Source organism: Cricetulus griseus, chromosome 8 (assembly GCF_003668045.3).
Source record: "Cricetulus griseus strain 17A/GY chromosome 8, alternate assembly CriGri-PICRH-1.0, whole genome shotgun sequence".
Classification (NCBI taxonomy): domain Eukaryota; kingdom Metazoa; phylum Chordata; class Mammalia; order Rodentia; family Cricetidae; genus Cricetulus; species Cricetulus griseus.
The window spans coordinates 7,667,571-7,685,455 of record NC_048601.1 but is presented as its reverse complement, the minus strand read 5'-3'; the positions used below and the strand labels follow the sequence as shown (position 1 = coordinate 7,685,455).

General features: G+C 39.8%; 1 protein-coding gene across 1 annotated transcript in view; it reads left to right on the top strand.

Annotated features, from left to right (window-relative positions):
• Positions 1 to 17,885, top strand: part of Pde3a (phosphodiesterase 3A) — a 264,258-nt gene that overhangs the window by 228,393 nt on the left and 17,980 nt on the right. The window contains exons 7-13 of the mRNA XM_027430188.2: positions 2,707 to 2,792; positions 6,540 to 6,694; positions 8,390 to 8,527; positions 13,210 to 13,321; positions 16,062 to 16,175; positions 16,313 to 16,512; positions 17,298 to 17,501. Of these exons, the coding sequence (XP_027285989.1) occupies positions 2,707 to 2,792; positions 6,540 to 6,694; positions 8,390 to 8,527; positions 13,210 to 13,321; positions 16,062 to 16,175; positions 16,313 to 16,512; positions 17,298 to 17,501 (1,009 nt within the window). The remainder of the gene's footprint in view (positions 1 to 2,706; positions 2,793 to 6,539; positions 6,695 to 8,389; positions 8,528 to 13,209; positions 13,322 to 16,061; positions 16,176 to 16,312; positions 16,513 to 17,297; positions 17,502 to 17,885) is intronic.

The window sequence follows — 17,885 nt, the reverse complement described above, 5'->3', positions numbered from 1 at the left end:
CTGTTTGAACACTCTGCCCATGGCCTACATTCATTCCCATATGACCTACCTTTTAAGATCCCCTAGCTCTAGACAGCACCACAGATTATTGAGCAAGACTTGAACTCATGACACCTGGGGATCTCTCCTCATCCAAACTTTACTGCCCTAAGATAAATAAACATTGTTTATTTTATCATCTTTATTTTTACTTCCTTTCTCTATACAACTATTTTTAAGTGGAAAAAAATAGCCAACCTTAATTGTTGGGCAAAGACCAGATTAAAATGTTATTCTAGTACCCAAGCTCTTCCCAAGACAGCCTTCTAAGTAAACATGAGTTCCACGGGCTTTCCACCCAGCACAGCCATCTTCTCAGTGCTGTTGTGCGGTCAAAGTCTGAGACATGCTACATCACACTCTCTGTGCCAAAAGCTCAGAGGAGTTCTTGGTCTGTTTCATGTCTCTGAGTTCACTGGGCCCCAGAGCCAATTCCCTTAGGTTAACACCCTGTAATTGTTCGAGCATCTGACATTGGACAGTCTTGCTGAGGGAAGCATTGTTCTTTGTTCTGTACCCTGAGCCAGGATAAAGCCCAGCAGAGTGATTTCGGTTAAGAACATCTGCTTCTGGCTTTTTCAAGGGGCTCTCCCTCTCTCAAGACTTGTGAGAAAGAAGCATCTGAAAGAAGAGCCAGCCATGTTCAGGGAAGCTCTATGGCTTGCCCACGTTTCCTGCAGCCAGATTATCTTATCATCTTGCTGTGGTTGTTTTAGAGGAAAGAATGTCAGAGTTTCATAAAGAGAGTGGGGGGGGGTGGCAAGGAGGATTTCTCTGTCTCCCTTGTTCAGTGATGGTTAGAAATCCAGTAGTGTGCATTTTATTTGTTTGGGCTTTATAAATCTATAATTCAAACCAGGTTTTATAATTCCCTTCAAGGCAGCCACCCATGTAGTCACAGAATGCTCCAGAAACACACGACTAACTATTGTGGTTTCCCCTGCTGAACTCGAAGGGCTTGGCATTGAACCCTAGTCTCTTGGCTGTTGTAATGCCTTTGCAACAAGCTGTTTTGGGGGTTTGTTTTGTTTTTGTTTTTTTGACACAAGATGCTCTATTTGAACTAGTAACTTAAATAGTCCTCTTAGGTATTGCCAGGCAATGAAAATCCTTCACATTAATAAGCTTTCACACGAGATTAGAAGTCATAAGTTAGCATGCACTTTCTTTTTATTTCCTTTATTCTTTTCTTTTGATTCCTAAGACAAAATGATGGGTTTTTCTCATTAGAAATAAATCCTGTATAATGATTTTCTGTTTATATTTCAGGGTTGAAAACTATACTTACTTAGTATGATGGTATACTGTAGCTTGGAAATGTTTTGCTCTGTGTACAGTTCAGAAGATAATGAGACATTTAGATATTAAACATTTGATGTTAAACTATTTTCTTCCCCTTTATGCTGTCATCTCGTAGTTAAGTAACCATGAGACAAAAAAGTTGTCCTGAGATCTTTTAAATTATTCAGAAGAAAAGAGCCCAACCACAAAATAGAAGATTAAAACCTAATTGAGACATAGTTAAACAAAATATTTAAGGAGGGGCCAGTTTGTGGGATTACCCTTTGACTTGTTAAATAGTAAAGTTGTTGAGAAAACAGAAAGATTCTCCTCATTTACCCACCTCTGTGATGGGCCACTATTCACTTCTCTGGAAACTTCTACCATTTTGGTTGTCCACACATCATGTTGGCTTTTTTTTCAAGCAATAATAGTGAGTACAGTCATTCACTTTTCCCCACAATGTCCCTCTCCTTTGGTCATTTCCTTTAGTACTTAAAGGATGGCTGGAAAAATGTACAGTAAAGAAATACATTTGTTTTGGGAAAAGATAAAAATGAATTTACTATTATTCTGTTTTAATGTTTTTCTGTGTTTTATTAAAAATCTGATTAGACATTGAGGATCCTAACTACAAGAAATGAGTGGAGCAATGAGGCTCTAAAGGTGTCCCACTGGGGAAGACAGTCATAGCCAGACATGCGGCAGATCCTTCAGAACCACTTCACAGACAAACGGCAGTTATTCCAGGATCTTTCCCAATAATATAACAACTTCATCAGCATTTCAGTGTAAATATGTGGGCTGAGGAGGAGGAAGAGGAGAGTCAGATGAAGTTTAGATGGAGGACCACCCCTCAGCATCTGCATGTAATGCAAAGTGAATTGCCCCCTAGACTCACCAGTAGAAGACTGTGATATTTTATTATATGCGTTATTGTGGGTTTGATATGAAACATGGAGACTCCAGGAAAATAGCTACATCTAGACGGCCCTAACTTAATCAGTTGGTGGATCTGTTGGTGCCCTTATAACTGGACACATTGTTAGGAGATGGTGGAAGCATGGGGAGCCTCACTAGAGGAAGTAGGTCCCTAGGGTTGTACTTTGAAGAATGTTCCTTGACCCTGACCCCTCCTTAGCTCTCTTGCTTTCTGTGAGCCATGATGGAAAACACACTTTGTCACTGCTCTGATATGTTGCCTCAGTTCTGGGTCAAAGTGGGGGAAAACTTGACTATGGACTGATACCCCTAAACTATGAGCCAATGTAAATCTTACAGCAATGAAAGACCAAGGCAGGGGATGGTTGATGTTTATGAAGATACTGTGTGCTTAAAAGTGTTTAAAATGTACAGAGGTACTTATGCTCTCCCAACATTTCTCAGCTGTGGCAGACCTTATTCAAAAGGGAATCCTCCTGATGGACCCTCAGAGAGAAGTGGCCCAGCCACTCAGAAACCAAACAGAACAGGTAATATACTTTTTGGATTCTGTTGCTCAAAATTCAAGTTATTTTATTTTCTAATGTCTCCTTGACCAAAAAGGCAACTTGATATGTCAATCAGAAACTTGCTTCTAATAATAATAAAAAACTATTTCCCCAAAAAAATAAATAAATAAGAGTGGATTTAATTAATTTTTAAAGGGCAATTTTTAGAATGGTTTCTTCGAGTTCCATTCATTTTCCTGCAAATTTCAAGATTCCATTGTTTTTTTTTCTGCTGAGTAGTACTCCGTTGTGTAAATGTACCACATTTTCTCTATCCATTCTTCAGTTGAGGGGCATCTAGGCTGCTTCTAGTTTTTGGCTATTACAAATAATGCTTCTATGAACATGGTTGAACAGATGTCCTTGTTATATGAATGTGCTTCTTTTGGGTATATGCCTAGGAGTAGAATTGCAGGATCTTATGGTAGACTCATGGACCTGCTTTATGATACATAGTAGTGACCATGCTTTATCAGAGCTGTTTTTAATGATGTTGCTCAGAATGGTTTCCTTCCAGATGATGATTGAGAAGCTAATTTTAAAAAAAAATGGTGCCAGGTACCACAAGAGTAACAGAACTGTGCTGTTTTTCTGGGATTTTGTTTTTTACTTTTTTTTAAAATGGAGAGTGCTAGATGTCTCTACAATTTTGTTCAAATGACTGCAGAACCTGGAAAAGCTGTTGCTGCTATTGATGCATAACATACTGCCATTATTGATATATATATATTTGAATTTTTGGAAACTTTAGCTGTGCTGTCAACTTTGGAAAAAAAGTATCCCAGTTTACTGTGTTGAGTTGGCATTGTACAAAAATTAACAGCCATATTGGTCTGGAAATGTTGAACTTAATTTTTTTTCCATTTGTACAGGGGTAACGCACTGTATTAAATATGTAAGGTCTTAAAAAAAAGAAGGGATTTTGAGAGCCCATCCCATGTGAAGGGATGTTCTCTTGACCTGGACACATGGGGAAGGGCCTAGGCCTGGCCCAGGATGATGTGGTAGACTTTGGGGAGCCCCTTTTGAGAGCCTTACCCTGCCTGGGGAGAGGATGGCTAGGGGCAGGTGGAATGTTGTGGGGGAAGGGAGGGAGAGGGAGAAGGGATTGACATCTGAAGCAAGCTTGTTCCTAATTTGAACTAGTAAAATAAAATAAAAATAAAAAAATTCCTAGTTGTTTTTCAAATTTGTAAATCTTAACTTTTTGAATTTTAAAATTTTGTGTATATTTTTATGGGGGAGGGGGTATGCACATGAGTGTTATACCCATGTAGACCAGAATTGGGCATCAGATCCTGTAGCTGGAGTTGAGTTATTGTGGACCTCCTGATGTGGGTTCTGGAAACCGAACTTCCTCTACAGCACAACCAAATACTCTTAACCACTAATCCGTCTCTCTGGCTAACCTAAATGAAATGTAAACTTAAAATGACCAATGAGGAAATAAAAATCGTCATCAACCCACTATCTAAATTTAACTCATAGCAAAGTTTGGACATGGACTTTCCTAGACATTTCTGTACTTTGCACACAAATGTATATCATTTTTAAAGACAGAGCCCCCTTTGTATAATGTATAGATAGCACTGTATGTTACATGACATACTCCACATAAATGATGGCTCATGTTGATGCCTTTTCCTTTAGAGGGTTACCTGTCCGAGCATATGCATGACCCTGATTGTACTGTTCATGATAACATGGTTTTCCCTTGAGGCAGTGTCCTCAAGAACATGGGTAGTGTAACCTGGATCACCCTTCCTTCTGTCCCCATCACATGTCCTCTAAATTTCTGCACCTTAATTCCCTTACTTGCAAATGGCAGAGTAACAGTAGTGCCCACTACATAAGATCACTGCAGAGATTAAATAAACCATGTGTGGGGGATGAAGAGACAATTTGGAAGTTTTGAGTGTAGACTGCTCTTCCAGAGGATCGGAATTTGATTCCCAGAATCCACATCTGGTGTACCAACAACCATGTGTAACTCCAACCCCAGGATGCTCTCTTGTGGGTGCTTTAGGCACCACACACATTGAGCACACAGACACACTTACACACAAAAGTAAATCTTTAAAAAAAACCCTACATATATATATATATATATATATATATATATATATATATATATATATATATGAATCATTTATTTCTCTTTGGATTATGGGGTCACTGTAAGTAGCTATTGCTTGTGATGTTGCTGCAATAATTATTTCTGTTGGCACAGCTCTATGGGATTGCTTTTACTGTACTTAGAGTATACAATGTAGAAAACAGCATCAATGAAGTATAGACTTTAAGGTCATGGCACCACCAGGAATAATTATGCATCCCTGTCAATGTTTGGTAGATACCCTCAAATAAAATTTACTGACATATTTTTTCCATGAGAATCCTGTGTAGTAATATGCAAAGGTCAAGGAGAAGTCAAAGGAAAATTACCTACCTGGTTATTATATAGCTCTTTGAGGACTTAGGATGCTTCTCCAAGTCTCCCAGGACTGACAGAATGAGAGGACCAGGTCAGGTCACCTTCCTGGGCTCTGGATGTGCCATCATCCGTCAATGCACAGGCCACCTTCATGGACTCTTGCAGCGCCATGGGGTCCTCCCTGGAGCTACTCCCCTATCTCTATAGATCATGAGTTGCACATGATCACACATGTTTTTATTCTGCCCTTTGTTCCTAAGTTTATTGGGCAAGCAATTACATTAGAAAGATGGAAGAAAAGAGGATCCTGAGAAAATGTTAAAAATGTTTCATTCTTCCTGATGACTGTTTGGAAGTGTGTTCTTTAGATACTTATATTTTCTGGTTGGATTTTCAGCTAATAATTGCTGACTGGAAGACGAGATAATGGTGGAGGAAAAAAAAAAGAGGAATCCCAGATTTCCAAGGACCTGGGCCATACACATAAGATCTGTGCACTCATAAGCATTAATTAGCCATTGCTTCATGTTCTTCAGGCTACTGGTTCCTGGGTGTGTCAACATAATTATTCCCATGACCCAGGCTCTTAAATAGTGTGTCGTCAACTGATTTCTGGCTTAATGCAGTGGAAGAACAGGGGAAACAAATTTAAATCCAGCTAGGGGATGCAGCTCAGTGGTAGAGTTCTTGAGGACATATGTAATGCCCCAGTTTTGATTCCCGCTACCAGAAAGAAGAGAGAGAGACAGAGAGAGGGGGGTGGAGGGAGGGAAAGAGAGAGGAAAGGAGGGAGGAATAATTAAACTTACAGAATTAATGCAAATAATTTAAAAGTTATCATTATAAAGTTACTAAATGTCACATAAATCACACATCTTAACTCCCATCTATTTACTAGGATTAGAAATGTATTTGGGGGACTGAGAAATTACACAGAAGGCAGGAATATGTATTGCTCTCCCAGAAAACCTGAATTCTGTTCCCAGCACCCATGTTGGGTAACTTACAGCCAGCTGTCTATAACTCCAATTCCAAGGGACCTGACACCTTCATCTGGTCTACACAGGCATATGAATCGAATGTACACAGACATACTACAAACACATAGTCAAAACTAAAACCAACCTTGAAAATATATTTCCTTCCCTATTATTCTGCTTTTGGTGTCTGTCCATGAATGCAATCTCCCTAAATAGCTCATCCCGTGCTGATGTGTTTAGGAAGACTTACTGCCTTGTGTCCTGTCCCCATCATAGCCACGTCTCTTATAACAGGCTGGTCTCTTTCAATTGCAGATGACACGTCCCAAGTTACCTCTGATTATGAGACCAACAACAACAGTGACAGCAGTGACATTTTGCAGAATGAAGAGGAGGCCGAGTGCCAGAGAGAGCTACTGAGGAAAGCGTCGGCTTGTGGCACCTATGCTTCCCAGACCATGATCTTCCTGGTAGTCCCACACACTAAACTCATTGATTTTCACGAGAACTTGCTTCTGTTGCAGAGACGGCTTAGGATTATGTTTTTTTGTCATTAGATCTAATGCTTGCATCCATTTGGATCCGTGTGTCTGTAGCCTTCAGGTTGTATTGTTACAGCCTCCCTCTCTCTCTGAGCATATTGGTTTCTTCATGATTCTTTTATTGGGCAATGAAATGTGTGTGTGTGTGTGTGTGTGTGTGTGTGTGTGTGTGTGTGTGTCTGCGTGTAAGTGCACATACAGAGAGCACACATGGGAAGTCCAGACACAATCTTAGGTATTTTTGCTCAAGTTCCATCTGCTTTATTTTGAGACAAGGTCTCTCATTGATTTGGAGCTCAGTCTGGCTAGTGAGCCCTAGGAACCACATTTCTCTATGTCCCCAGTTCTGACATTACAAGAGACCACCATCAATCACACTGATTTTTTTTTTAATTGGTTTTATGGATAAAACTCCTCTCCCATATTTGCATGGGAAACTTTTGACTGATGGAGCCATCTCACCAGCCCCAAATATTCATCATTGCATATGAACACAAATAATACAATCAAAAACCATTAATAAGTTTAATGAAAAAATTAATAAGCTAATAATATTAACTGGTAATATAATATTAAACTAATAGTTTAGAAAAAGAGGTGGATTGGTTGACTGATTTTATCTTTGATACCCCCTTGATTAGAAAGTGAATATTTGTTTTCCTTGCTGTATTAGATCTTGTCTGTACTGGCTCTAAAAGGTCCTTTGATGGTGACTTATCTGGTGTAAAGACTCACTGGTGTACATTTGAGAGAGGCTAAGCATGGCTGCCAAGGATAGGGACTCATTGGCTTGCCTGCTATTGCTCTTAGCATGTTTCTTTAACCATGTTTTTGCTACTCATAGCTTCAAACTAGTTTTTAAGACAAAAATTTTTTAATGTTTTATTCTCTTTATTTTCTTTAATTAAAAAAATACTTGTGGTGGTGGGAAATCTGAGTATCCTGATTTAGGACACTTTGTACACTGTGTTGTTTAGTGGAGGGCAGGTCTCATGTCTCAGGGATAAAGTTACGTTCCTGAAAGCTGTGACAGCTGTCATTCTCCAGGAATAAAGCTGATCTGAACAGCTCAAATAGAAATGCAATTTAAGCCAAGGGGTGAAGCCTCATGCATTTCTATCAAGGGTCCAAGGTAAGGCAGGCTCTCATCTCAGACACATATGCTATAGTATAGAAAGAAGGAGGTTGAGAAATAGCATAGGAGTTTTCTGAGGTTCTTCAGTCTTCATTAAAGAGTCTTGTAATTGACACAAAAGTAGTAAAGCTAATGTCTGGGAGAAACATCCGTTTGTCTGGGTTGTGTGTGAAAGAGGGGCAGGCAGGCACCAGACTACATAAAAGTCAGTGGAACTGCATTCAATGCTGGCCTCTTTAGTCTGGTCACATATTCTTCCTTCCTTCCTTCCTTCCTTCCTTCCTTCCTTCCTTCCTTCCTTCCTTCCTTCCTTCCTTCCTATCTGTCTGTCCTTCTTTCTTTCTTTTCCTTTTTGTTAATTTTAAGATTCATGGACTTTTAAGTCATTTATTTCTGAGAACCACAGTTATTTATTGAATTTACCAATTTGATGATTTTTTTAAATATAAAAATTATGTGTGGTTCAAATATCTTCATCTCCATTACAGGACAAACCGATTCTTGCTCCTGAACCCCTAGTCATGGATAACCTGGACTCAATTATGGATCAGTTAAACACCTGGAATTTTCCAATTTTTGACTTAGTGGAAAATATAGGAAAAACATGTGGCCGTATTCTGAGTCAGGTAAGAAATGTATTCTAATGGATAAGTTGTAACATAGAAGGAAACAGTCAGTTGGTTGCTAATCTGTACATTCTTAACACCTATGGGCAGGCTTGCAGAAAGAAGTGAAATTTTTATCATAGAACATGAGTATGTTAGGTTTTATGGCTATGTACTGACAAAAAATCAACTGGAATTTCAATTGAGCATTGTAGTCTACAACTAAGATAGTGTGTAATTTTTAAAGCAAAGGAGGTAGAGGAGGGAATAAATCATCAAGATGGACAAGTGACCAAAATTCATAGAATTGAGCCAAAGAGAAACTGGCCTGGCCTCAGAAAGGAAACTCCTGTTTTTGATGAATCCAGCTATAATATCTCCTGACTATTGTTTTAACTTTTGAGTATCACAGTGCTTAGGCCTCATGAAAAATAAGATGCTATGCAGAAATATGTATCTCCTGCACTGGAAAGTGAAACATCAGAATTCTATGTGTTTGAAAATCAAAACCATCTCTGTCTTTCACCAGAAATGCAGAGTGGCTGGGTGCATGAAAGAGTGTTAGTCTTGTCTCTGTAAGAGAGGCTGTCTCATGGCTTCCCTCCTAAAGGACTGGTTGTTCGGTGGACATGGAAGAGAAACATATGGAACTTTGGTGCTTAAATATGCCTGTTTCAAGAATTGAAGCTAAGTGATTGGTTGTATTATAAAATAGCCATCAAAATATGCATGGTTCAGGGCTAGGGAGATGGTCCACACTTGAAGAGCAGTTACTGCTCTTGCAGAGGACCTGAGGTCAGTTCGAAGCACTCACATGGTGCCTCACAACCATCTGGAACACCAGTTCCAGGGATCTGGCATCCTCTTCTGGACTCTCTAGGCATGATAGAGGTACACACATGATAAACATACATATATATATATATATATATATATATATATATATATATATATATGCACTTTTGCACATAAAATTATAGTAAATAACTAAAAATTATTTTTATAATCCAAGGGGTGATATAACAGCATATCAGTGTATATTTAAAATATGCCTATGAGTAAATACCATAGCACCCCAAAAACTGCTGACTTTAGTGAACCCCAGGTCACCCTTGGCTCTGTGAATCTCTACCTCAAAAACTGCAAAGCAACATACCAAAAATGCTTTCAGTGGGACCGGGACCCAGCCCATGTTGATGAGGGCCACTAATACCTTGTGTGCAAAAAACTAGAAACCTGTGGAACACTGGTCCTTCTCCACCTCCGAGTTTGACTGTTCTCAACTGCTCTACAAGAGCCTGAATATGGAATGTCTCGAGGAAAATACAGTTCACAGACTTTGAATGGGAAGCTCGTAGTCCTACTTTTAGTGTTAAATACACAGACCCAGAGAATTCATCTGGTCTTCAAGAAGTGGCTCTTTCCCTGAAGGAATTATTAATCAAGTTGGGAAAGAAACCCAGTGATGGATCAACTAGGTGATGAGCCATGAAGCAGAAGCTAATTACCTCTGCCAGACTTTATTCTGGCCGTGACCATGACACAGTGGCAGGCAGCCATGTTTGTTAGGATTTGCCAGTTCCATTCATCTCTTCCTGAGTTCTTCGTGCCAAACTGTCTTATAAAACTCCCTGATCTTAGCAAGTTCAAGGCAGCCACTGTATCCCATTTGCCTTGGTGTCAGAATTCCTTTCTCCCCCTCAGAGAGCTTGAATCCAATTGCAAAGTCTGACACTAAGAGCCAGGCTGTTTGGAAACCAGGCGTATAATACATCCATGCTGCAAAATACAGCTGTGGTCCAGGCAGGATCATTCATTTCTACTGGAGATTGTGTGCCCTGTATGCCAGGATGAAAAAATTCTGACACACTGTAACCTTTGATGCACGTTACATGGTTTCTTCAGACTCCTACCCTCCCCCTCTTTTCTGCTTGAGACAGTGTCACACTGGAGCACAGTCTGGCCTTCCTGAAACTCCCTGTGTAGCTCCAGATAGCCTAAACTCATGACAGTCTTCTTGCCTCAGCCTCAGAGTTCCAGGGTTTCAGATTCCAAACACCACACATTCTTGTTTGTCTGTGATCTCCACAGTAATTTTGCTATAGGCTTTTTGTTGGTGGTGGCAGGTGGCAGTGGTGGGTTGGCTGGTTTGTGTTTTGTTGGGTTTGTTTTTTTTTGCTTGTTTGTTTGTTTGTTTCTGAGACAAGGTCTTATATAACACAGGCTGGTGTCAAGCATGGTATGTCACCAAAGATCGCATGGAATTCCTTATCCTCCTGTCCCTACCTCCTAAAGGCGGGAATTACAAGTCTACGTCACCACACCAGCTTGGTATAGGAGATTTGTTTGTTTTATTTTAATCTCAGTTTTACAGAAGAAACTAAGGCTTGAAGAATATTTTTTCTTTTTCTTTCTTTCTATTTTTTTTTTGTAAATCATAGAGTAAATATTAGACTCCAGAATCCTTCGTGAGATTGGACTCCAGAATCCTTCGTGAGATTAGACTTCTCAGAAGTGCAGATTCTTTACATTCAGCCTCGTCCCAGCAACCCATAGAACTCATGGCAGCATCCAACCCTCCAAATAGAAAGTGTGGCCACACAGCAAAGTGACCTCCGATGGCTTAGCTTTTCAGCACAGTGACAAGATAGCAAATGATACTGCAAATTTCTGGTGTCCCTTGATGGTCTCAGAGGTAGGGGTATGAGTGACCCTTTTTATTGTTGGGTTGCTAGGGGTTGAATTGAATCCAGTTTGCTAAGCATTGGCTTCTATCCATGAATAACGCTCTCAGCTGTCCAACCTGTTTAAGAATCATGGTTATTAGCAAACATTAGGAATATTTAGGATAATTAAGAGTTAGATCTCAAAGCTCACCCACTTATCTTTTGTAGGTCAGTGTAAAATCATCTAGGAAGGCATACTCTTTGTATCCCTCTCTTACTGTTCACCTTGATCCACCACGGAGCATAGCACTTCTGAGGGAACACTGTTTCAGTTGTCTTGCTAAGTAGAGCTTTCTGAGATTCTGCATTTGAGTTGATGAGTCACAAAGTTCTGATTATGGAAAGGTCCCCCTGGCTCCCACCCTGACTTCTACAGCACTTTCAGTGAGATGTTAGGACAGCTGGAATTAATTAGCATGGGCAGACCAAGAATCACCTTTTGTCCACAGGGCCAAGTCTCACTTCAAACAGGCTTTTGAGGAGCCATCTGTGCGGTGGCCACAGCTCCTGGCCTTGGCTGAGTTCTTTGCATCTGAATATTTTACATGTTTATTTTTTTTAGTAAAAATCAATTTATTTCTCTTATTTATGTGTATTAGTATTTTCCTACATGTATGTCTATGCCCTACATGCATGCCTGGTACCTGTGGAGGCCAGAAGAGGGCATTAGATCTCCTGGAACTGGAGTATCAGATGATTGTGAGACACCATGGGTGCTAGGAATTGATCCTTGGTCCTCTGCAGGAGCATCCAGTGTTTTTAACTATTGAGCCTTCTCTCCAGCCTTCATATTTTGAAATTACATTTACTCCTTTCAATGAACACAGTTTGCCCAGTTCATGATCCTTTCTTCATGAACTTGGAATGATTATGTGTGAAATACTAGCTGGTTGATTTTGATAGATCCCTGATTTCAATACCCTGATGCAAAATCTGACTCTGAAGTGGCCTATAGTCTTACTCTTAGTTTATCTTTGCAAGGTTTCATGAGAATTATGGGAAGGCTCTGGCATGGTGCCATGTATCTTTAGTGCTAGCACTTGGGATAAAAGGTAGGTGGATTTCTGTGAGTTTGAGGCCAGTCTGACCTAATGTGATTTCCAGGCTAGCCAGGGCTACATTGCGAGACCCTGGTTGTTGCTTTTTTTTAAAAAAAAAAAAAAATCATATGGAAACTCTGATGATTTGAAGTTCTAATCACTTTGATTTCCCAATTGTGGTTGTGGGGTTTGAAGTAGCTAAGACTACAAACTCTAAAACCTACATTACAGTTTGGATTCTGGTTCTACTCTATGCCAACCATCTTCTACAATTTGCTCAGCCTCTCTCTTCCCAGCATCCTCCGCCATCAGATATTGGGAACTCACAGTACCAATCTCAAAAGGTACTCTGAGAACTATCTGTAAACAATGAGTATGTGCTGACTGATTAGGGTATGTGTCTCATTTGATGCTGTGTGTATACACATCATTGCCATTGTTGCTATAATTATTGTTGATCTGGCAGGTATTGCCAATTCTCTTAGTGCTTATATCCGAGAACTCAAATATCAGTAATAATAATGAGAGTAATATAAAGGATTCTATTTCTAGTACTGTACTCAAAGCCATGGCAAACTTCCCTCCCCATGCTGGGATTGCAGGTGGGAGATGCCAGGCCCGGCTTAGCATGTGTGTGTTATCTTAACATGTTCAGTAACCAGCAATGTAAGACTCAGTGTATTGTTCTTAGTTGTACCAGAGTTTTTCTTAGTTTTTTGGATATCTGTGGGATTTATGTACAATAATTGTCTTAAATACAGATGGCATAGTCCCTATGGAAAGGCACTCCATGGGCTCAGTACACAGAAGTCTTCAGTATGTTTATTATTCCCAATAGAAATATTTCTACTGGGAGCACATCAGTTGCACTCTGACCCTTTACCATCCCCAGCACAATGAGTGATGTCTTATGGGGTCTTGTCTTCCCCTTTTCCAGGTATCATACAGACTGTTTGAAGACATGGGCCTCTTTGAAGCCTTTAAAATCCCGGTTAGGGAATTTATGAATTACTTTCATGCTTTGGAGATCGGATACAGGGACATTCCTTGTGAGTATAAGTAAGATGATCCAATGCTTGCTTGTCAGACATGCAGACAGCACTGGGAAGCCAAGTCACTGGCTAATCTGCGTGACCTCACTATATAAATGGCTGCTGCAGCCAGAAGCCTGTGTTCTTCATTGTACAGTTTGTGAGACCCTGGAGCCTCACCCAACTCCTCCAGCCTCGTTTCTTTATCTTGAAAATAGGGTCATGAGATCTGCTTCACATGAGTGTCCGGATCAAATGGGATGGTACTTTTTAAAAGATTAGAATAGGTACCTTTCAGATCTCTCATAGCTGTTTTAGGTAAGATTAAATGTTAAAATTTATTCTCAATAAATAATCTCCTGCTCTTATTGAGTGAATTTATCATGGTATCTGACTAGTTCAACAACTAAAACAAGAACAATTGATGTTTTCTCAAGAGGAGATAAGTCTGGTTAGTGTTCAGAGGGGCTGGGAGATGGTGGTTTAGTTAATAGTACAGAAAAGAAGAACATACATGGAAATGGGGAAGTTTTAAAAAGTCAGGTACATGTGAAACCCCAAGATGAGGACACAGCCAAGGATTTTAGTTTTTATTATCTTGAAATTTATAATAGTGAAGACATAATGCAAAGGAGAGACTAAATGTTCATGTCAAATCCACTTAATCACTGTGAATAAGCATGTTTGTTATACAGTACTGTAGAATGTATGGAGCTGAAGAGAATGTCCAAAGACACAACGAAAGGAGCTGTAGAAGCATATAGCATCCATATGGTCTTTCAAAGGAATAAATACATAGAAGAAAAACCAATTCTATCCAATCTATTACTTTGAATATATCTTAGGAATGTGCTCTCTGTAGACTCTGACAGCATTGCACTCGCACTGGACATGTGTCATTTAAAACATGTTTTCCCTTTTAAGTTTGCTTTTATACATTTTGAACTTCAAAAGCTTGTGCCTTTTTCAGTTATCAGGACTTGAAATGAAGGGCTGGGGTGTAGCCCTGTTGGTAAGGTACTTGCAGAGAAAGTAGGAAATCTGGTGGCATGTGCCTGTACTTTCAGCATTCAGGATGCTGAGGCAGTAGGATCAGAAATTCGAGGTTATCCTGGATCACATAATGAGTTCAAAACAATCTTGAACTCTAGGGAAAGACACCCTGTCTCAAAGGCAAAAAAAAAAATGAAGTTAAAATTTAAAAACGCTTACACTTGGACACAGATAATTGGCTAGCATCTCTGAACAGGCCGGACATGCTAACCTATTGAGCAGGATGCGTTTAAGATGCACACACGGTATAGTCACGTGAAGGTGCATAGCACATAGTGTACCACTGGGAGATGCTGGAGAATACAACATCAAACAAGGGCAAAACCAGCCAGTTGGCTTGGGAGAAATGATGCTTAGTGGTACTGAGTCCTTTGGGAATGTCTGGCGGCTGAGGCCGTGGAAGTTGGAAGAGAGACATGAGAAGGAGGTTGGGGGGAATCTGGCTCTAAGCCTGGCTTCCTTTAATGTGACTTTCCCAGGGCTCAGTCTGGTCAGATGCCAACAAGTGACATAAATGTTAGTGAGTTCACAGGGATTAAGGAGTTACATAAATAAACATTTTCAGAAAGGCAGCCACAGGAAAACTAAAGTATAGTTGTGCACCAGGCAGGATTTACAAATGCTGTAAATTTATTTCTATTTTTTTTAATCATCAGGTTTTATTGAATTCACTTAGATGCCACACTGCATGAAGGCACTGCGATGTGTGGTCACACTGCTTTTCTGTGACCTAGAACACATTGCTGTTTGTAGCGTCACGTGTGACGATGCGAGGACAGGGCCAGTACTCATATATAAAAAGAAGCTTCCAGATTCTAAACTAATTGTCTTATTTTTAGCTGAGTAAATAATGTATTTTTGTGAAGTATGGAATTGTCAACTCCAAGTGAAAATAATTATATAGTAAGGATACTTACAGGGCAAACAGGTTGGCTCAGTAGATAAGGATGCTTGCCATCAGAGTTGAGGACCTAAGTACATCCCTGAACCCAATGGTAGAAGGCGAGAACTCATTCCCAAAGGTTTTCCTCTGGCCTCTAGGGTATGCTTGTGTGTAGGTGTGTGTACATGTAGACACAAATTAGGATAGACCTGCTTGCACTATTCAAGGTCTCTTGACTCCTTGCATTTCCACATAGGCAACTCATGAGTAGAAGTGTGATAAAAATCTATGATTGCTGAGGTTTGGCATTGATGGACACCTGCTGATTCCTAATGGTAAAGGAAGATATGAGGAATTTGGTGTTGTCACTTGTCCCTTCAGCTGGGCATCTTTGGTGTAAATAAGTAAGAAGATGCTATTAATCTGAGATGACATTTGGTCCTTGAGTACATTGGTCTGAGTAGTTTAGGTCTTTATTTCTGCATCTCTATATAGTATTTCTTGTGCAGGAACAAAGAAACACAAATATAAACACAACACATTGAGTTTCCTGCGTGCATAGGCCTCTGGAAAAATCAGACGTCGGCTTTTCCACTTTGGATATCTGCATGCACAATAAATGTCGTGGGTATGATTTCTTGTTTCTGTGGAAATGATGGAATTGGGGGAAGAATTTTTCATAAGTACCTTCCCAGAGAACTCTGGCATGCCTTCCCTGGAGAGTTAATGTGTGCCGACAGAAGTATTTATCCAGTAGATGGCACTCTTCATCCTCGGACCCCAGAGTTCACCGGCTGATGTGCGCTCTCTGCATTGTTTCAGATCATAACCGAATCCACGCCACTGATGTTTTACATGCCGTGTGGTATCTCACAACGCAGCCAATTCCTGGCCTCCCAAGTGTGGTTAGTGATCATGGATCAGCAAGCGACTCGGGTGTGTATGAAGTATGCCTGTACATCTTGTAAAAGCCAGGAACTCCGGTCGTGTGCTTTGCTTTCAAAGAAATCAGAAAGATGATTCCAGCTTTATAGCTATTAAGACTTTCTATCATTTTCACTCCCTCTCCACAGACTCTGACAGTGGATTTACCCATGGACACATGGGATACGTGTTTTCAAAAACGTATCATGTGCCAGATGACAAATACGGATGTCTGTCTGGAAATATCCCGGCCTTGGAGTTGATGGCCTTGTATGTCGCAGCGGCCATGCATGACTACGATCACCCGGGGAGGACGAATGCTTTCCTGGTCGCCACTAGTGCTCCTCAGGTGAAGGTTACATTTTCACAAGGAGAAATTAATTTAGGGTATACATTTATTGGAATAAAATTAATTTTACAAATGTGACTTGTAAGAACCAACCTGTACTTAGTCCTCAGTTAAAATTCTTGTAGGTCTTGTTAATTCCAAAGATGGCATGGTTTGTGCCAAGTTATTCATGGCATATGTTCAACCTCATCACAAAGAAAGATCATTTCTCTGTTGCCATCTTAGGAGGGAATCAAATGACTAAGAGTGGATATCCTCAACATAGCAGAGACAGCTTGCGCACACACCCCTTTCTGAAAAGACTGAAGAACCATGTTTTCCTTGGTCCTTTAAGACTATAGGACTTTGTAGGCAAAACTTACTCTTTGAAATATTTCCATGGCAACATTGCTTCTTAGTGCCCGTATTTTCATTCATAGGAATTTACTGTCTGTTTATCTTATGCAGTGGGGAGAATTCTTTTGACCTAAACAACGTTTCCTCAAACAAAAATTTTCTTAAAGAAAATATTATATATAAATATATGTATAGATGTATAATTTATACATGTAATGATATTTACATAATTATATATAATAATTTTCAAGAAAAGTTTTAAGGGGAGAAACATATATGTCAGGAAATAAAATTACCCAAGAAAAGGCATTATGGTCAAGATAATGCAGTGATTCTTAATAGCCAGCGTCAAAACGAGAAATTTAAAGCCTTCTGTATCCTCACAGACTTTTGTGATTCCTTTTTAACTTAAGAAACTGGACTCTCCCTTTTCCTGCCTTTTACCCTAGGCGGTGCTGTACAATGACCGTTCAGTTCTGGAGAATCACCACGCAGCTGCAGCGTGGAATCTCTTCATGTCCCGGCCAGAGTATAACTTCTTAGGTAACCTGGACCATGTGGAATTTAAGCATTTCCGGTTCCTAGTCATTGAAGCCATCTTGGCTACTGACCTGAAGAAACACTTTGACTTTGTAGCGAAATTTAATGCCAAGGTAAGTAGATGTCTACCAGTGTTCATCTTGTGGACACATTAAAAGGTGTTTTGTATTCAAAGTAGTGAACAAAACTCAGTCATCACAAGCTTTCTGTAAGAAGGAAGTGATTGAAATATTTATCCCCCAGCTGGCATAAAGAGTCACCTTGACTGTGTATGTTAGACTTTGTTCTATAGAGAATGAGAAACATTAACTATCACTGTTGTTTGACATATAAGCATGTCTACAGTGCATGAGGTAAACTATCTGACAGGAATAGAAAGGACAGAAAACTTGAAGCAAAACTTCATGTATCAAACATAAAAGCCCAACTATTCATTCAAGAAAGTTTCTTGTTTTGTTTGTGGGAAGAAGCATCAGTCAGTAAAGTATTTGCTTTGG